Consider the following 19,457-nt stretch of genomic DNA (forward strand, 5'->3'; position numbering starts at 1 on the left):
TTTAATGCCTTAACACGTTTGACTAATAGGCAGTGCTTTACCAAATTGATGCGATGTAAACAATATGAGCTACAATGACAGACGTCAACTTTTGAGTCAACTATGTCAACGCTTTGCAGATATATGTGATGTAAGTATAATTTGGTGAAAATCACATGAATGTTCTAGGAGGAGTTCGAAAAATAGGTTTTCAAAGAAAATTACTATAGGAGACAGAAACCACTGTTGTTGATGTTTCATGACAAATACTATTAGCAGTTTCCCATTTTAAATCCCATTATGGTTTTTTCTCTTAGATTTAGTTTTAAATATGAATGCTTTTTTTATTATTTTACCAAATTTGGACAGTGGGTTGCGCTAGAGGGATTAAAACTGCTGTGGTTAATTTTTGATTGTCCACGAGCTGCATGCCAAATTTCACAACTGTACTATACAGGCTTTTAGTATATGGTCCTATTGGCTGAAGACTAAATGAAAAATTTTTAAAAGACGAAAATGAGTGTCCGGTCGCGAATCATTTTTAAAATTATTTACATATGCATGCAACAAATGAAATATGCCTGAAATATATCCTGCATGTTGAAAAATGATGAAAAGAAAAGTTTAGTCAAGTCTCATCAAATGTGAACAAGTTGGTTTTGATATCTTACCATCCAGGGGTTGACAAGTGAGCTTAGCTGAAGCTGATGGGCGATAGTCACACAATGAATCCTCTGTCTATCTGGTGTTTCTCTAGACACGCAGGAGAGTATCAGGACAGGACGGGATGCAGTGCCCACTGCAGGGTCTAACATGACTCTGATTTGTGCAATTTCCTCCTCCCAGCTTTTGTCCATTCCTTTATTGATATATAAATGAGAGGAATACTATATAAATTGCAAAATCACTTAATATGTTTCAGCAAGCAGCACTGTTTATTGAAGTGGTCACCAAACTTGTTCCTGGAGGGCCGGTGTCCTGCAGATTTTAACTCCAACCCTAATCAAACACACCTGAACAAGCTAATCAAGGTCTTACTGGGTATACTTGAAACATTCAGGCAGGTGTGTTGAGGCAAGTTGGAGCTAAACCCTACAGGGACACCAGCCCTCCAGGACCGAGATTGGTGACCCCTGGTTTAAAGGAACGCCCCACTTTATTTATTTATTTATTTATTTTGAACATTTATTTTACAACTCCCCAAGAGTTTAAGCCCTGGACTTGAGTTGTACTATTTTTTATCCATTCAGTTAATCTCTGGGTCTGGCAGGAGCACTTTTATCTTAACATTACCCATTCAATGGATCTATTTAAAAGCTTGTCACTGTAGTTACATTGTGTTCTAGCACAGCATGCAGACAACGTCATAAGACGTTAATATTAGGTTCGATTTAGGTTGTGACGTCAGGTGACCAAATTCTAGCCAGCATCTAAGGTAGCAGTCTCACACTGCCGGCCCACCATCCTCTATTTACGGCTGACCCTCCTCCTCTCTCCGACCCACAACTAATATCAACAAAATATCATGCGATTCAGCCTGCCAACACATATATTTTTGAACCACTATCATTGTAGTGCAGTTGAGTCTAGCTACTTGTGATTTTGACCTGCCACCCAGTCGACATTTAAAGTACTGCTTTCAGATTAGTTTTACTTTCGTTTTCTCTTAGTGTACGGTTGAAAGTAACACATGCGTTTCAATGCTGTGGCTGATTTAAGCGTTAAAATATATGTCCTAAGTGCTCTATTTTTACTAAAGCTCTATTTTAGTAAATATTTATGGGCCATTTGATTATTATCAGTTTTTTACCACCTGCATTTTGTTGTACAAACACTTCTTTATAGCTTACACGTTATGCTGGTGGTGTAACAAATAAGATAATTTAGCTAATATTTGATTTTAGTGGTCTCATTTAATAGATTTTTTTGTATATGCTTATTAAGGTTTGCATAAAAACTATGTACATTAGTAAAATTGTACTGCTTGCTGAATTGAACATGTTAAAGTAAATGTGAATATGTACATACATTTTCCCCTATTGTAGTTTTTAAAAAAAGATACTGAGAAGAACAATTGCCAGTAAAGTCACAGAAGTTACCCAAACTGCTTTCTGCTGCTCTTACGCTATTGGGACAATACAATAGGTTGGGACAGAATAATAATTATTATGTCTATTATTCGTAGGATTTATTTATTAGCAAAATAAACTTTAATGTGTACATTAAGAAACCAAAAGTTGGAGTTTTGATGGCATATAATCTGTGTAAGAATGATTGAGGGCCCTATCATAGACCTAGCACAATGAGGTGCAAGGCGCCACGCAAATGTGTTTGCTAGTTTCAGCTTGGCACAAGAGTCGTTTTGACGTTTTGCACCATGCTGTTTAAAAAGCAAATGCATTTGTGCTACCCATAGGCGTTCTAGTCTAAAAAAGGTAGGGTAATAAGGCACATTGCTTGCGCGTTGCTATTTTGAGGAACCAAAATAGTCTGTTCAATAGACCAGATCAAAGCAGGTCTAAAAGTCCAGTGCAGAGCGTATTATTTGTGCGCCTTGCTTACACATTGCTTCGTTCATACAGGGTGTCCAGTATTACGCAAATATCTTTACAAATGAAAAAGAATTAAAAGATTGAAATATTACAAAAATTATTATTTTCTAGCCTACATAAATTTAAAAACCATACTTTTACGCCTTCTACAGTTTTCTGTTTTCAGGTTTTTTCAGTTTATTTATAACAATTTGCTTTTGTATAATGTTATTATTATTGGCAGTATTATTTATTATATGCATATTTATGTTTGTTTTATAAAAAAAAAAGATTAGATTTTTCCACCTGTTTAGTTTTAGATCACATGGGGCATAGCATGTGTATTTGGATATAACTCAGTTTTTTGACCACACTTTGTTATTATTGTTCCTTTATTTGTTTGCGGGAAATTAGAACTGAATTTAGAATTAGTTTTGAAACAAATCGTTGCGCTTAACAAACAAAATTAATTATGTATAGGCTAATGTGTTGTCTGTGCATACAACACATTTCCCTATCCAAGAGAGTGAAAGTGAAAGTAAAGAATGAGAAGACTTATTCTCTCATTCTCGCTACAGATGCTCTGTTTAACTGTTTTCTCACTAGTAAAGAGTTCAGTTTTTCCACATACAAAGTTCATCATTTAAATAGCAAATGTGCACTACGGCGCAACACAACTGACTTCTAAGGGGAATGAGAGATAAGACTCTGGTTGGTTTATTCTCAAAAGACACCTAAAACTCGACAAGAGAATAAGCTCAACCGTGTTAGACCATGCGCCCACCCGGCAGCTGCCAATAGTTAAAGGGTCACGAAACACCAAAACACATTTTTTGAGCTGTTGACAGTCGTATATGTGTCCCACACCGCTAAAAACACTATTAGGACACCTATATTTCACAAAAAAGTGTAAATTGGTTGTTTTTGCGTTATTTTAAGCAAATTCATACTTCCGGTTTGAAACGAATTTTTGAAGCTGCGTCACGGCCATGACATAATAGCGTTGTATTCCAGCATGCAGACTGGGCGTCTGTGCCAGAGTGAGTCTTATTACGTCTTACAGTGTGTTGCATTAATGCATGAGTAAGGCTTGGTTCAAACCAATCAGTGCGCTCTATTGTGCAACTTCATTAATATTCATTGCTGTCAGAGTGTAGACGGCAGAGACGCCACGTTGTATTGGCAAAACAAGCGTGAAGTGTTGCTTTTATAGTTTGCTGCCGTTAAGTTTTTTTTTCATTTTCTCTCTGTGAGAGCGCAGACTCACGCGTGGATTAACAGTAATAACTTACGTGTCTAAGGAGGAACATTGTTTGCCTGAAAGCTGTTCTCATATGCAAACGCTGAGATCCAGATTCGCTTGTAGTCTCCTCTAAATAAAGACGTGGCTCTAGTTGCTGGTGATTGTCCCGTTTCTACAGATTTGGTAAGTGAGCGACCAGTGCTCTTTGTTTATTCAGTTCGTATTTTATTCGTATCAAACAAACTATTGCACCGAGTGGAAACAAGTTAGCACTAACAGTTACAACCAAACTATAACCTCGTGTTGGATTTTGTGACCGGAATAACACACGCGGCTTTCTGACGCTACCTGCCGTGTGCATCTAAGTTTCCGGGAAATGCTGAGTTTTTTTTTTCTCATTCGCCGTGCGGTATCAAACATTGCATGAAAAATACAAGCTTAGAGCAGATCCTCGAATCAAATATCACATTTATCGGGAGGGACATGAATGAATTCCCTGAATGAAAGAGCCAAACTGCAGTTAAAGTCCACCATTTAATAATTTGGCAAATAATTCGACAACAGATGTCCATGTAAACACAGTCACATTGTCCGCTGTGGTTGTGTGTTTTGACTCTGAAATTCAGTGCGCCCAAATAGACACTCCCACACCAAGCCTCTTTACTTCCTCCGACACTCCCCCCTAAACGAAGCTGGACACGCCCACTTTTCTGACTTTTTCCAAAGTAAAGGTGTGAAAACACCCTGCTGAAACGAGGAGGTTTTATGGCCCTTTAAGCTTAACTTTCCTTAACTTTTCCCATTCATTCTCTATGGTAGTGCTTAACACTATTGATGCTATCACTGCCTTCGAGTGTAAGGTGAACCTGATGACCACTAAACTACAGTAACCCCAAAAGTGCTTTCAGCAGGGAAGTCTGGCCTGCAAGAATAAAACATGGTGTACGCGTTTGTCAATCAAGCCGACAAACCCTACTCAGCGTGACAAGCTCCCTGAAGGTTTTAGCAAACATGCCGTTTGACTCGCTTGGAGCAAGGACTTTGTAGCGTTAATCATCCATGAGCAGAGAGCCAATTGAAAAGTGCAAAACATAAAAAATAAATCTGCATCTTTCCTGAACCCCGGTGAATATCCCTCTCTCTAAAGAAAACAAAACTCTGACTCTAGCACTAAATTCTCTGAGCACAAACAAGTAAGATGGAATAAATAGCACTTCTCGTATGCGTTGCCTCGTCTTGTTGAATCGCTGAATACCTCCTCTATTGTAAGCACCTGTGGACAAAAGTATCTGCCTAACTTATGTTTCCACCCAGTTTCGAACAGGGGACCTTTTGCATGTAAAGTAAATGTGATAACCACTACACTATGGAAACCAACACAACAATAATGCTTCAAGTTTTTATAGTCTTTTTTATAAAGCTGTCTTGAAAGGTCTGCACTGTGGAGGGTCAGCAAACGCACTGGCCACCTGCTCATGCAAAACACAAAGCTAAAAGAAATCAGATTCTACGCAATTTTGCGACACCACGACGGCAGGTAAACACTGAGTTAAATTCAAACTTCTAGCCTCACACCGCTTTGCACAAAGAAAGTTTTCAGTGTATGGTAGTGCACAACAGAAGCCTGGTTTGACAATTTTCATAAAAGCCAAAGGCTGTTCCCGCTCATTTTCGAACTGGGGACCTTTCGCGTGTGAGGCGAACATGATAACCACTACACTACAGAAACCTACAGTAGTGCAAGAGGCAGATACCCTCCTAAGGCGGCAGTTGATGCTATTGTTTTCGCACCAAAATAAGAGCACTGTTTCTGCTCGGTTTCGAACCGAGGCCCTTTCGCGTGTTTGGCGAACGTGATGACCACTACACTACAGAAACCCCACATGCACTTTCAGCTGGGAAGAAAGGCCTGCATGGATAGAACAAGGTGTACGCGCTTGTCAATCAAGCGGACAAAGCCTACTCAGCGTGACAAGCTCCCCGCAGGTTTAAGCATACACGCCAAGTGAGAATGTGCATAAAAGCAAATCTGCATGTTTCCCCCCACTTTCTAACAGGAGACCTTCCGCTTGTAAAGCCATCGTGATAACCACAGGAGCCTTCGGTTTGGGTGTGAGCACAGTCTTGTGGTGCCATCGCAGAGAGACTGTAGGCTACTTCCCACAATGTTTTCATCCAATGTTCCACTCTGGTGGAATTATCTTCCCATTCCCACTCGGATTACGGATGCACTGGTGTCCTTTAAAAGATAGCTAAAACCCATCTCTTCCGAGTACTCCTGAACGCCGGTGAATATCCCTCTCTCTAAAGAAAACAAAACTCCGACTCTTGCACTAAATTCTCTGAGCACAAACAAGTTAGTTGGAATAAATAGCATTTCTTGTATGCGTTGCCTCGTCTTGTTGAATCGCTGAATACCTCCTCTATTGTAAGCGCCTTTGGACAAAAGTGTCTGCCTAACGTATGTTTCCGCCCAGTATCGAACAGGGGACCTTTTGCGTGTAAAGCAAACGTGATAACCACTACACTACGGAAACCAACACGACTGTATTGTTTCAAGTTTTTATAGTCTTTTTTATAGAGCTGTCTTGAAAGGTCTGCACTGTGGAGGGCCAGCAAACGCACTGGCCATCTGCTCATGCAAAACACAAAGCTAAAAGAAATCAGATTCTACGCAATTTTGCGACACCACAATGGCAGGTAAACACTGAGTTGAATTCAAACTTCTAGCCTCACACCGCTTTGCACAAAGAATGTTTTCAGTGTATGGCAGTGCTCAACAGAAGCCTGGTTTGACAATTTTCATAAAAGTCAAGACTGTTCCCGCCCAGTTTCGAACTGGGGACCTTTCGCGTGTGAGGCGAACATGATAACCACTTCACTACGGAAACCTACAGTAGTGCAAAAGGCAGATACCCTTTTTGATTGGGTGCCGATTGACAATCGTTCCTAAGGCGGCAGTTGATGCTATTGTTTTCGCACCAAAAGAAGAGCGCTGTTTCTGCTCGGTTTCGAACCGAGGACCTTTCGCGTGTTAGGCGAACGTGATGACCACTACACTACAGAAACCCCATATGCGCTTTCAGCTGGGAAGAAAGGCCTGCATGGATAGAACAAGGTGTACGCGCTTGTCAATCAAGCGGACAAAGCCTACTCAGCGTGACAAGCTCCCCGCAGGTTTAAGCATACACGCCAAGTGAGAATGTGCATAAAAGCAAATCTGCATGTTTCCCCCCACTTTCTAACAGGAGACCTTCCGCTTGTAAAGCCATCGTGATAACCACAGGAGCCTTCGGTTTGGGTGTGAGCACAGTCTTGTGGTGCCATCGCAGAGAGACTGTAGGCTACTTCCCACAATGTTTTCATCCAATGTTCCACTCTGGTGGAATTATCTTCCCATTCCCACTCGGATTACGGATGCACTGGTGTCCTTTAAAAGATAGCTAAAACCCATCTCTTCCGAGTACTCCTGAACGCCGGTGAATATCCCTCTCTCTAAAGAAAACAAAACTCAGACTCTTGCACTAAATTCTCTGAGCACAAACAAGTTAGTTGGAATAAATAGCACTTCTTGTATGCGTTGCCTCGTCTTGTTGAATCGCTGAATACCTCCTCTATTGTAAGCGCCGTTGGACAAAAGTGTCTGCCTAACGTATGTTTCCGCCCAGTTTCGAACAGGGGACCTTTTGCGTGTAAAGCAAACGTGATAACCACTACACTACGGAAACCAACACGACTGTATTGTTTCAAGTTTTTATAGTCTTTTTTATAGAGCTGTCTTGAAAGGTCTGCACTGTGGAGGGCCAGCAAACGCACTGGCCACCTGCTCATGCAAAACACAAAGCTAAAAGAAATCAGATTCTACGCAATTTTGCGACACCACAATGGCAGGTAAACACGGAGTTGAATTCAAACTTCTAGCCTCACACCGCTTTGCACAAAGAATGTTTTCAGTGTATGGCAGTGCTCAACAGAAGCCTGGTTTGACAATTTTCATAAAAGTCAAGGCTGTTCCCGCCCAGTTCGAACTGGGGACCTTTCGCGTGTGAGGCGAAGGTGATAACCACTACACTACGGAAACCTACAGTAGTGCAAAAGGCAGATACCCTTTTTGATTGGGTGCCGGTTGACAATCGTTCCTAAGGCGGCAGTTGATGCTATTGTTTTCGCACCAAAAAAAGAGCGCTGTTTCTGCTCGGTTTCGAACCGAGGACCTTTCGCGTGTTAGGCGAACGTGATGACCACTACACTACAGAAACCCCACATGCGCTTTCAGCTGGGAAGAAAGGCCTGCATGGATAGAACAAGGTGTACGCGCTTGTCAATCAAGCGGACAAAGCCTACTCAGCGTGACAAGCTCCCCGCAGGTTTAAGCATACACGCCAAGTGAGAATGTGCATAAAAGCAAATCTGCATGTTTCCCCCCACTTTCTAACAGGAGACCTTCCGCTTGTAAAGCCATCGTGTTAACCACAGGAGCCTTCGGTTTGGGTGTGAGCACAGTCTTGTGGTGCCATCGCAGAGAGACTGTAGGCTACTTCCCACAATGTTTTCATCCAATGTTCCACTCTGGTGGAATTATCTTCCCATTCCCACTCGGATTACGGATGCACTGGTATCCTTTAAAAGATAGCTAAAACCCATCTCTTCCGAGTACTCCTGAACGCCGGTGAATATCCCTCTCTCTAAAGAAAACAAAACTCCGACTCTTGCACTAAATTCTCTGAGCACAAACAAGTTAGTTGGAATAAATAGCACTTCTTGTATGCGTTGCCTCGTCTTGTTGAATCGCTGAATACCTCCTCTATTGTAAGCGCCTTTGGACAAAAGTGTCTGCCTTACGTATGTTTCCGCCCAGTTTCGAACAGGGGACCTTCTGCGTGTAAAGCAAACGTGATAATCACTACACTACGGAAACCTACACTACTGTATTGTTTCAAGTTTTTATAGTCTTTTTTATTGAGCTGTCTTGAAAGGTCTGCACTGTGGAGGGCCAGCAAACGCACTGGCCACCTGCTCATGCAAAACACAAAGCTAAAAGAAATCAGATTCTACGCAATTTTGCGACACCACAATGGCAGGTAAACACTGAGTTGAATTCAAACTTCTAGCCTCACACCGCTTTGCACAAAGAATGTTTTCAGTGTATGGCAGTGCTCAACAGAAGCCTGGTTTGACAATTTTCATAAAAGTCAAGGCTGTTCCCGCCCAGTTTTTAACTGGGGACCTTTCGCGTGTGAGGCGAACGTGATAACCTCTACACTACGCAAACCTACAGTAGTGCAAAAGGCAGATACCCTTTTTGATTGGGTGCCGGTTGACAATCGTTCCTAAGGCGGCAGTTGATGCTATTGTTTTCGCACCAAAAGAAGAGCGCTGTTTCTGCTCGGTTTCGAACCGAGGACCTTTCGCGTGTTAGGCGAACGTGATGACCACTACACTACAGAAACCCCACATGCGCTTTCAGCTGGGAAGAAAGGCCTGCATGGATAGAACAAGGTGTACGCGCTTGTCAATCAAGCGGACAAAGCCTACTCAGCGTGACAAGCTCCCCGCAGGTTTAAGCATACACGCCAAGTGAGAATGTGCATAAAAGCAAATCTGCATGTTTCCCCCCACTTTCTAACAGGAGACCTTCCGCTTGTAAAGCCATCGTGATAACCACAGGAGCCTTCGGTTTGGGTGTGAGCACAGTCTTGTGGTGCCATCGCAGAGAGACTGTAGGCTACTTCCCACAATGTTTTCATCCAATGTTCCACTCTGGTGGAATTATCTTCCCATTCCCACTCGGATTACGGATGCACTGGTATCCTTTAAAAGATAGCTAAAACCCATCTCTTCCGAGTACTCCTGAACGCCGGTGAATATCCCTCTCTCTAAAGAAAACAAAACTCCGACTCTTGCACTAAATTCTCTGAGCACAAACAAGTTAGTTGGAATAAATAGCACTTCTTGTATGCGTTGCCTCGTCTTGTTGAATCGCTGAATACCTCCTCTATTGTAAGCGCCTTTGGACAAAAGTGTCTGCCTAACGTATGTTTCCGCCCAGTTTCGAACAGGGGACCTTTTGCGTGTAAAGCAAACGTGATAACCACTACACTACGGAAACCAACACGACTGTATTGTTTCAAGTTTTTATAGCCTTTTTTATAGAGCTGTCTTGAAAGGTCTGCACTGTGGAGGGCCAGCAAACGCACTGGCCACCTGCTCATGCAAAACACAAAGCTTAAAGAAATCAGATTCTACGCAATTTTGCGACCCCTCAATGGCAGGTAAACACTGAGTTGAATTCAAACTTCTAGCCTCACACCGCTTTGCACAAAGAATGTTTTCAGTGTATGGCAGTGCTCAACAGAAGCCTGGTTTGACAATTTTCATAAAATGTCAAGGCTGTTCCCGCCCAGTTTCAAACTGGGGACCTTTCGCGTGTGAGGCGAACGTGATAACCACTACACTACGGAAACCTACATTAGTGCAAAAGGCAGATACCCTTTTTGATTGGGTGCCGGTTGACAACCGTTCCTAAGGCAGCAGTTGATGCTATTGTTTTCGCACCAAAAGAAGAGCGCTGTTTCTGCTCGGTTTCGAACCGAGGACCTTTCGCGTGTTAGGCGAACGTGATGTCCACTACACTACAGAAACCCCACATGCCCTTTCAGCTGGGAAGAAAGGCCTGCATGGATAGAACAAGGTGTACGCGCTTGTCAATCAAGCGGACAAAGCCTACTCAGCGTGACAAGCTCCCCGCAGGTTTAAGCATACACGCCAAGTGAGAATGTGCATAAAAGCAAATCTGCATGTTTCCCCCCACTTTCTAACAGGAGACCTTCCGCTTGTAAAGCCATCGTGATAACCACAGGAGCCTTCGGTTTGGGTGTGAGCACAGTCTTGTGGTGCCATCGCAGAGAGACTGTAGGCTACTTCCCACAATGTTTTCATCCAATGTTCCACTCTGGTGGAATTATCTTCCCATTCCCACTCGGATTACGGATGCACTGGTATCCTTTAAAAGATAGCTAAAACCCATCTCTTCCGAGTACTCCTGAACGCCGGTGAATATCCCTCTCTCTAAAGAAAACAAAACTCCGACTCTTGCACTAAATTCTCTGAGCACAAACAAGTTAGTTGGAATAAATAGCACTTCTTGTATGCGTTGCCTCGTCTTGTTGAATCGCTGAATACCTCCTCTATTGTAAGCGCCTTTGGACAAAAGTGTCTGCCTAACGTATGTTTCCACCCAGTTTCGAACAGGGAACCTTTTGCGTGTAAAGCAAACGTGATAACCACTACACTACGGAAACCAACACGACTGTATTGTTTCAAGTTTTTATAGCCTTTTTTATAGAGCTGTCTTGAAAGGTCTGCACTGTGGAGGGCCAGCAAACGCACTGGCCACCTGCTCATGCAAAACACAAAGCTTAAAGAAATCAGATTCTACGCAATTTTGCGACCCCTCAATGGCAGGTAAACACTGAGTTGAATTCAAACTTCTAGCCTCACACCGCTTTGCACAAAGAATGTTTTCAGTGTATGGCAGTGCTCAACAGAAGCCTGGTTTGACAATTTTCATAAAAGCCAAAGGCTGTTCCCGCTCAGTTTCGAACTGGGGACCTTTCGCGTGTGAGGCGAACATGATAACCACTACACTACAGAAACCTACAGTAGTGCAAGAGGCAGATACCCTCCTAAGGCGGCAGTTGATGCTATTGTTTTCGCACCAAAAGAAGAGCGCTGTTTCTGCTCGGTTTCGAACCGAGGCCCTTTCGCGTGTTAGGCGAACGTGATGACCACTACACTACAGAAACCCCACATGCGCTTTCAGCTGGGAAGAAAGGCCTGCATGGATAGAACAAGGTGTACGCGCTTGTCAATCAAGCGGACAAAGCCTACTCAGCGTGACAAGCTCCCCGCAGGTTTAAGCATACACGCCAAGTGAGAATGTGCATAAAAGCAAATCTGCATGTTTCCCCCCACTTTCTAACAGGAGACCTTCCGCTTGTAAAGCCATCGTGATAACCACAGGAGCCTTCGGTTTGGGTGTGAGCACAGTCTTGTGGTGCCATCGCAGAGAGACTGTAGGCTACTTCCCACAATGTTTTCATCCAATGTTCCACTCTGGTGGAATTATCTTCCCATTCCCACTCGGATTACGGATGCACTGGTGTCCTTTAAAAGATAGCTAAAACCCATCTCTTCCGAGTACTTCTGAACGCCGGTGAATATCCCTCTCTCTAAAGAAAACAAAACTCCGACTCTTGCACTAAATTCTCTGAGCACAAACAAGTTAGTTGGAATAAATAGCACTTCTTGTATGCGTTGCCTCGTCTTGTTGAATCGCTGAATACCTCCTCTATTGTAAGCGCCTTTGGACAAAAGTGTCTGCCTAACGTATGTTTCCGCCCAGTTTCGAACAGGGGACCTTTAGCGTGTAAAGCAAACGTGATAACCACTACACTACGGAAACCAACACGACTGTATTGTTTCAAGTTTTTATAGCCTTTTTTATAGAGCTGTCTTGAAAGGTCTGCACTGTGGAGGGCCAGCAAACGCACTGGCCACCTGCTCATGCAAAACACAAAGCTAAAAGAAATCAGATTCTACGCAATTTTGCGACACCACAATGGCAGGTAAACACTGAGTTGAATTCAAATTTCTAGCCTCACACCGCTTTGCACAAAGAATGTTTTCAGTGTATGGCAGTGCTCAACAGAAGCCTGGTTTGACAATTTTCATAAAAGTCGAGGCTGTTCCCGCCCAGTTTCGAACTGGGGACCTTTCGCGTGTGAGGCGAACGTGATAACCACTACACTACGGAAACCTACAGAAGAGCAGAAGGCAGATACCCTTTTTGATTGGGTGCCGGTTGACAATCGTTCCTAAGGCGGCAGTTGATGCTATTGTTTTCGCACCAAAAGAAGAGCGCTGTTTCTGCTCGGTTTCGAACCGAGGACCTTTCGCATGTTAGGCGAACGTGATGACCACTACACTACAGAAACCCAACATGCGCTTTCGGCTGGGAAGAAAGGGCTGCATGGATAGAACAAGGTGTACGCGCTTGTCAATCAAGCGGACAAAGCCTACTCAGCGTGACAAGCTCCCCGCAGGTTTAAGCATACACGCCAAGTGAGAATGTGCATAAAAGCAAATCTGCATGTTTCCCCCCACTTTCTAACAGGAGACCTTCCGCTTGTAAAGCCATCGTGATAACCACAGGAGCCTTCGGTTTGGGTGTGAGCACAGTCTTGTGGTGCCATCGCAGAGAGACTGTAGGCTACTTCCCACAATGTTTTCATCCAATGTTCCACTCTGGTGGAATTATCTTCCCATTCCCACTCGGATTACGGATGCACTGGTATCCTTTAAAAGATAGCTAAAACCCACCTCTTCCGAGTACTCCTGAACGCCGGTGAATATCCCTCTCTCTAAAGAAAACAAAACTCCGACTCTTGCACTAAATTCTCTGAGCACAAACAAGTTAGTTGGAATAATGGCACTTCTTGTATGAGTTGCCTCGTCTTGTTGAATCGCTGAATACCTCCTCTATTGTAAGCGCCTTTGGACAAAAGTGTCTGCCTAACGTATGTTTCCGCCCAGTTTCGAACAGGGGACCTTTTGCGTGTAAAGCAAACGTGATAACCACTACACTACGGAAACCAACACGACTGTATTGTTTCAAGTTTTTATAGTCTTTTTTATAGAGCTGTCTTGAAAGGTCTGCACTGTGGAGGGCCAGCAAACGCACTGGCCACCTGCTCATGCAAAACACAAAGCTAAAAGAAATCAGATTCTACGCAATTTTGCGACACCACAATGGCAGGTAAACACTGAGTTGAATTCAAACTTCTAGCCTCACACCGCTTTGCACAAAGAATGTTTTCAGTGTATGGCAGTGCTCAACAGAAGCCTGGTTTGACAATTTTCATAAAAGTCGAGGTTGTTCCCGCCCAGTTTCGAACTGGGGACCTTTCGCGTGTGAGGCGAACGTGAGAACCACTACACTACGGAAACCTACAGTAGTGCAAAAGGCAGATACCCTTTTTGATTGGGTGCCGGTTGACAATCGTTCCTAAGGCAGCAGTTGATGCTATTGTTTTCGCACCAAAAGAAGAGCGCTGTTTCTGCTCGGTTTCGAACCGAGGACCTTTCGCGTGTTAGGCGAACGTGATGACCACTACACTACAGAAACCCCACATGCGCTTTCAGCTGGAAAGAAAGGCCTGCATGGATAGAACAAGGTGTACGCGCTTGTCAATCAAGCGGACAAAGTCTACTCAGCGTGACAAGCTCCCCGCAGGTTTAAGCATACACGCCAAGTGAGAATGTGCATAAAAGCAAATCTGCATGTTTCCCCCCACTTTCTAACAGGAGACCTTCCGCTTGTAAAGCCATCGTGATAACCACAGGAGCCTTCGGTTTGGGTGTGAGCACAGTCTTGTGGTGCCATCGCAGAGAGACTGTAGGCTACTTCCCACAATGTTTTCATCCAATGTTCCACTCTGGTGGAATTATCTTCCCATTCCCACTCGGATTACGGATGCACTGGTGTCCTTTAAAAGATAGCTAAAACCCATCTCTTCCGAGTACTCCTGAACGCCGGTGAATATCCCTCTCTCTAAAGAAAACAAAACTCCGACTCTTGCACTAAATTCTCTGAGCACAAACAAGTTAGTTGGAATAAATAGCACTTCTTGTATGCGTTGCCTAGTCTTGTTGAATCGCTGAATACCTCCTCTATTGTAAGCGCCTTTGGACAAAAGTGTCTGCCTAACGTATGTTTCCGCCCAGTTTCGAACAGGGGACCTTTTGCGTGTGAAGCAAACGTGATAACCACTACACTACGGAAACCAACACGACTGTATTGTTTCAAGTTTTTATAGTCTTTTTTTATAGAGCTGTCTTGAAAGGTCTGCACTGTGGAGGGCCAGCAAACGCACTGGCCACCTGCTCATGCAAAACACAAAGCTAAAAGAAATCAGATTCTACGCAATTTTGCGACCCCTCAATGGCAGGTAAACACTGAGTTGAATTCAAACTTCTAGCCTCACACCGCTTTGCACAAAGAATGTTTTCAGTGTATGGCAGTGCTCAACAGAAGCCTGGTTTGACAATTTTCATAAAAGTCGAGGCTATTCCCGCCCAGTTTCGAACTGGGGACCTTTCGCGTGTGAGGCGAACGTGATAACCACTACACTACGGAAACCTACAGTAGTTTCAAAGGCAGATACCCTTTTTGATTGGGTGCCGGTTGACAATCGTTCCTAAGGCGGCAGTTGATGCTAATGTTTTCGCACCAAAAGAGGAGCGCTGTTTCTGCTCGGTTTCGAACCGAGGACCTTTCGCGTGTTAGGCGAACGTGATGACCACTACACTACAGAAACCCCACATGTGCTTTCAGCTGGGAAGAAAGGGCTGCATGGATAGAACAAGGTGTACGCGCTTGTCAATCAAGCGGACAAAGCCTACTCAGCGTGACAAGCTCCCCGCAGGTTTAAGCATACACGCCAAGTGAGAATGTGCATAAAAGCAAATCTGCATGTTTCCCCCCACTTTCTAACAGGAGACCTTCCGCTTGTAAAGCCATCGTGATAACCACAGGAGCCTTCGGTTTGGGTGTGAGCACAGTCTTGTGGTGCCATCGCAGAGAGACTGTAGGCTACTTCCCACAATGTTTTCATCCAATGTTCCACTCTGGTGGAATTATCTTCCCATTCCCACTCGGATTACGGATGCACTGGTATCCTTTAAAAGATAGCTAAAACCCATCTCTTCCGAGTACTCCTGAACGCCGGTGAATATCCCTCTCTCTAAAGAAAACAAAACTCCGACTCTTGCACTAAATTCTCTGAGCACAAACAAGTTAGTTGGAATAAATAGCACTTCTTGTATGCGTTGCCTCGTCTTGTTGAATCGCTGAATACCTCCTCTATTGTAAGCGCCTTTGGACAAAAGTGTCTGCCTAACGTATGTTTCCGCCCAGTTTCGAACAGGGGACCTTTTGCGTGTAAAGCAAACGTGATAACCACTACACTACGGAAACCAACACGATTGTATTGTTTCAAGTTTTTATAGCCTTTTTTATAGAGCTGTCTTGAAAGGTCTGCACTGTGGAGGGCCAGCAAACGCACTGGCCACCTGCTCATGCAAAACACAAAGCTAAAAGAAATCAGATTCTACGCAATTTTGCGACACCACAATGGCAGGTAAACACTGAGTTGAATTCAAACTTCTAGCCTCACACCGCTTTGCACAAAGAATGTTTTCAGTGTATGGCAGTGCTCAACAGAAGCCTGGTTTGACAATTTTCATAAAAGTCGAGGCTGTTCCCGCCCAGTTTCGAACTGGGGACCTTTCGCGTGTGAGGCGAACGTGATAACCACTACACTACGGAAACCTACAGTAGTGCAAAAGGCAGATACCCTTTTTGATTGGGTGCCGGTTGACAATCGTTCCTAAGGCGGCAGTTGATGCTAATGTTTTCGCACCAAAAGAAGAGCGCTGTTTCTGCTCGGTTTCGAACCGAGGACCTTTCGCGTGTTAGGCGACCGTGATGACCACTACACTACAGAAACCCCACATGCGCTTTCAACTGGGAACAAAGGCCTGCATGGATAGGACACGGTGTACGCGCTTGTCAATCAAGCGGACAAAGCCTACTCAGCGTGACAAGCTCCCCGCAGGTTTAAGCATACACGCCAAGTGAGAATGTGCATAAAAGCAAATCTGCATGTTTCCCCCCACTTTCTAACAGGAGACCTTCCGCTTGTAAAGCCATCGTGATAACCACAGGAGCCTTCGGTTTGGGTGTGAGCACAGTCTTGTGGTGCCATCGCAGAGAGACTGTAGGCTACTTCCCACAATGTTTTCATCCAATGTTCCACTCTGGTGGAATTATCTTCCCATTCCCACTCGGATTACGGATGCACTGGTGTCCTTTAAAAGATAGCTAAAACCCATCTCTTCCGAGTACTCCTGAACGCCGGTGAATATCCCTCTCTCTAAAGAAAACAAAACTCCGACTCTTGCACTAAATTCTCTGAGCACAAACAAGTTAGTTGGAATAAATAGCACTTCTTGTATGCGTTGCCTCGTCTTGTTGAATCGCTGAATACCTCCTCTATTGTAAGCGCCTTTGGACAAAAGTGTCTGCCTAACGTATGTTTCCGCCCAGTTTCGAACAGGGGACCTTTTGCGTGTAAAGCAAACGTGATAACCACTACACTACGGAAACCAACACGACTGTATTGTTTCACGTTTTTATCGCCTTTTTTATAGAGCTGTCTTGAAAGGTCTGCACTGTGGAGGGCCAGCAAACGCACTGGCCACCTGCTCATGCAAAACACAAAGCTAAAAGAAATCAGATTCTACGCAATTTTGCGACCCCTCAATGGCAGGTAAACACTGAGTTGAATTCAAACTTCTAGCCTCACACCGCTTTGCACAAAGAATGTTTTCAGTGTATGGCAGTGCACTGCACTCTTGCACTAAATTCTCTGAGCACAAACAAGTTAGTTGGAATAAATAGCACTTCTTGTATGCGTTGCCTCGTCTTGTTGAATCGCTGAATACCTCCTCTATTGTAAGCGCCTTTGGACAAAAGTGTCTGCCTAACGTATGTTTCCGCCCAGTTCCGAACAGGGGACCTTTTGCGTGTAAAGCAAACGTGATAACCACTACACTACGGAAACCAACACGACTGTATTGTTTCAAGTTTTTATAGTCTTTTTTATAGAGCTGTCTTGAAAGGTCTGCACTGTGGAGGGCCAGCAAACGCACTGGCCACCTGCTCGTGCAAAACACAAAGCTAAAAGAAATCAGATTCTACGCAATTTTGCGACACCACAATGGCAGGTAAACACTGAGTTGAATTCAAACTTCTAGCCTCACACCGCTTTGCACAAAGAATGTTTTCAGTGTATGGCAGTGCTCAACAGAAGCCTGGTTTGACAATTTTCATAAAAGTTGAGGCTATTCCCGCCCAGTTTCGAACTGGGAACCTTTCGCGTGTGAGGCGAACGTGATAACCACTACACTACGGAAACCTACAGTAGTGCCAAAGGCAGATACCCTTTTTGATTGGGTGCCGGTTGACAATCGTTCCTAAGGCGGCAGTTGATGCTAATGTTTTCGCACCAAAAGAAGAGCGCTGTTTCTGCTCGGTTTCGAACCGAGGACCTTTCGCGTGTTAGGCGAACGTGATGACCACTACACTACAGAAACCCCACATGTGCTTTCAGCTGGGAAGAAAGGGCTGCATGGATAGAACAAGGTGTACGCGCTTGTCAATCAAGCGGACAAAGCCTACTCAGCGTGACAAGCTCCCCGCAGGTTTAAGCATACACGCCAAGTGAGAATGTGCATAAAAGCAAATCTGCATGTTTCCCCCCACTTTCTAACAGGAGACCTTCCGCTTGTAAAGCCATCGTGATAACCACAGGAGCCTTCGGTTTGGGTGTGAGCACAGTCTTGTGGTGCCATCGCAGAGAGACTGTAGGCTACTTCCCACAATGTTTTCATCCAATGTTCCACTCTGGTGGAATTATCTTCCCATTCCCACTCGGATTACGGATGCACTGGTATCCTTTAAAAGATAGCTAAAACCCATCTCTTCCGAGTACTCCTGAACGCCGGTGAATATCCCTCTCTCTAAAGAAAACAAAACTCCGACTCTTGCACTAAATTCTCTGAGCACAAACAAGTTAGTTGGAATAAATAGCACTTCTTGTATGCGTTGCCTCGTCTTGTTGAATCGCTGAATACCTCCTCTATTGTAAGCGCCTTTGGACAAAAGTGTCTGCCTAACGTATGTTTCCGCCCAGTTTCGAACAGGGGACCTTCTGCGTGTAAAGCAAACGTGATAATCACTACACTACGGAAACCTACACTACTGTATTGTTTCAAGATTTTATAGTCTTTTTTATTGAGCTGTCTTGAAAGGTCTGCACTGTGGAGGGCCAGCAAACGCACTGGCCACCTGCTCATGCAAAACACAAAGCTAAAAGAAATCAGATTCTACGCAATTTTGCGACACCACAATGGCAGGTAAACACTGAGTTGAATTCAAACTTCTAGCCTCACACCGCTTTGCACAAAGAATGTTTTCAGTGTATGGCAGTGCTCAACAGAAGCCTGGTTTGACAATTTTCATAAAAGTCAAGGCTGTTCCCGCCCAGTTTTTAACTGGGGACCTTTCGCGTGTGAGGCGAACGTGATAACCTCTACACTACGCAAACCTACAGTAGTGCAAAAGGCAGATACCCTTTTTGATTGGGTGCCGGTTGACAATCGTTCCTAAGGCGGCAGTTGATGCTATTGTTTTCGCACCAAAAGAAGAGCGCTGTTTCTGCTCGGTTTCGAACCGAGGACCTTTCGCGTGTTAGGCGAACGTGATGACCACTACACTACAGAAACCCCACATGCGCTTTCAGCTGGAAAGAAAGGCCTGCATGGATAGAACAAGGTGTACGCGCTTGTCAATCAAGCGGACAAAGTCTACTCAGCGTGACAAGCTCCCCGCAGGTTTAAGCATACACGCCAAGTGAGAATGTGCATAAAAGCAAATCTGCATGTTTCCCCCCACTTTCTAACAGGAGACCTTCCGCTTGTAAAGCCATCGTGATAACCACAGGAGCCTTCGGTTTGGGTGTGAGCACAGTCTTGTGGTGCCATCGCAGAGAGACTGTAGGCTACTTCCCACAATGTTTTCA

At 44.3% G+C, this 19,457-nt stretch overlaps 1 protein-coding gene and 22 non-coding genes across 27 annotated transcripts in view; all 23 read right to left on the minus strand.

Annotated features, from left to right (window-relative positions):
• The window catches only part of fbxo4 (F-box protein 4), a 67,797-nt gene that overhangs the window by 3,769 nt on the left and 44,571 nt on the right, over positions 1-19,457 (minus strand). For 3 of the 5 annotated variants that reach the window (XM_087264878.1, XM_087264877.1, XM_087264879.1), the window contains exon 6: positions 651-838. The exons of the other annotated variants lie outside the window; for them this stretch is intronic. In XM_087264878.1, the coding sequence (XP_087121004.1) occupies positions 651-838 (188 nt within the window). The remainder of the gene's footprint in view (positions 1-650; positions 839-19,457) is intronic. 5 annotated transcript variants of the gene reach the window in all.
• On the minus strand, positions 5,055-5,127 carry trnav-uac (transfer RNA valine (anticodon UAC)). Its single transcript has one exon. It is a non-coding gene; the product is annotated as a tRNA-Val (tRNA).
• trnav-uac (transfer RNA valine (anticodon UAC)) lies at positions 6,218-6,290 on the minus strand. Its single transcript has one exon. It is a non-coding gene; the product is annotated as a tRNA-Val (tRNA).
• Positions 6,750-6,822, minus strand: trnav-aac (transfer RNA valine (anticodon AAC)). Its single transcript has one exon. It is a non-coding gene; the product is annotated as a tRNA-Val (tRNA).
• Positions 7,409-7,481, minus strand: trnav-uac (transfer RNA valine (anticodon UAC)). The gene has a single exon. It is a non-coding gene; the product is annotated as a tRNA-Val (tRNA).
• On the minus strand, positions 7,940-8,012 carry trnav-aac (transfer RNA valine (anticodon AAC)). The gene has a single exon. It is a non-coding gene; the product is annotated as a tRNA-Val (tRNA).
• On the minus strand, positions 9,131-9,203 carry trnav-aac (transfer RNA valine (anticodon AAC)). The gene has a single exon. It is a non-coding gene; the product is annotated as a tRNA-Val (tRNA).
• trnav-uac (transfer RNA valine (anticodon UAC)) lies at positions 9,790-9,862 on the minus strand. The gene has a single exon. It is a non-coding gene; the product is annotated as a tRNA-Val (tRNA).
• Positions 10,982-11,054, minus strand: trnav-uac (transfer RNA valine (anticodon UAC)). The gene has a single exon. It is a non-coding gene; the product is annotated as a tRNA-Val (tRNA).
• On the minus strand, positions 11,486-11,558 carry trnav-aac (transfer RNA valine (anticodon AAC)). The gene has a single exon. It is a non-coding gene; the product is annotated as a tRNA-Val (tRNA).
• On the minus strand, positions 12,145-12,217 carry trnav-uac (transfer RNA valine (anticodon UAC)). Its single transcript has one exon. It is a non-coding gene; the product is annotated as a tRNA-Val (tRNA).
• On the minus strand, positions 12,499-12,571 carry trnav-cac (transfer RNA valine (anticodon CAC)). The gene has a single exon. It is a non-coding gene; the product is annotated as a tRNA-Val (tRNA).
• trnav-aac (transfer RNA valine (anticodon AAC)) lies at positions 12,677-12,749 on the minus strand. The gene has a single exon. It is a non-coding gene; the product is annotated as a tRNA-Val (tRNA).
• Positions 13,335-13,407, minus strand: trnav-uac (transfer RNA valine (anticodon UAC)). Its single transcript has one exon. It is a non-coding gene; the product is annotated as a tRNA-Val (tRNA).
• Positions 13,867-13,939, minus strand: trnav-aac (transfer RNA valine (anticodon AAC)). The gene has a single exon. It is a non-coding gene; the product is annotated as a tRNA-Val (tRNA).
• Positions 14,881-14,953, minus strand: trnav-cac (transfer RNA valine (anticodon CAC)). Its single transcript has one exon. It is a non-coding gene; the product is annotated as a tRNA-Val (tRNA).
• trnav-aac (transfer RNA valine (anticodon AAC)) lies at positions 15,059-15,131 on the minus strand. Its single transcript has one exon. It is a non-coding gene; the product is annotated as a tRNA-Val (tRNA).
• On the minus strand, positions 15,718-15,790 carry trnav-uac (transfer RNA valine (anticodon UAC)). The gene has a single exon. It is a non-coding gene; the product is annotated as a tRNA-Val (tRNA).
• trnav-cac (transfer RNA valine (anticodon CAC)) lies at positions 16,072-16,144 on the minus strand. Its single transcript has one exon. It is a non-coding gene; the product is annotated as a tRNA-Val (tRNA).
• trnav-uac (transfer RNA valine (anticodon UAC)) lies at positions 16,909-16,981 on the minus strand. The gene has a single exon. It is a non-coding gene; the product is annotated as a tRNA-Val (tRNA).
• On the minus strand, positions 17,366-17,438 carry trnav-uac (transfer RNA valine (anticodon UAC)). The gene has a single exon. It is a non-coding gene; the product is annotated as a tRNA-Val (tRNA).
• Positions 17,898-17,970, minus strand: trnav-aac (transfer RNA valine (anticodon AAC)). The gene has a single exon. It is a non-coding gene; the product is annotated as a tRNA-Val (tRNA).
• On the minus strand, positions 19,089-19,161 carry trnav-aac (transfer RNA valine (anticodon AAC)). Its single transcript has one exon. It is a non-coding gene; the product is annotated as a tRNA-Val (tRNA).

Source organism: Danio rerio, chromosome 8 (assembly GCF_052040795.2).
Source record: "Danio rerio strain M-AB ecotype USA chromosome 8, GRCz13ab, whole genome shotgun sequence".
Lineage (NCBI taxonomy): Eukaryota > Metazoa > Chordata > Actinopteri > Cypriniformes > Danionidae > Danio > Danio rerio.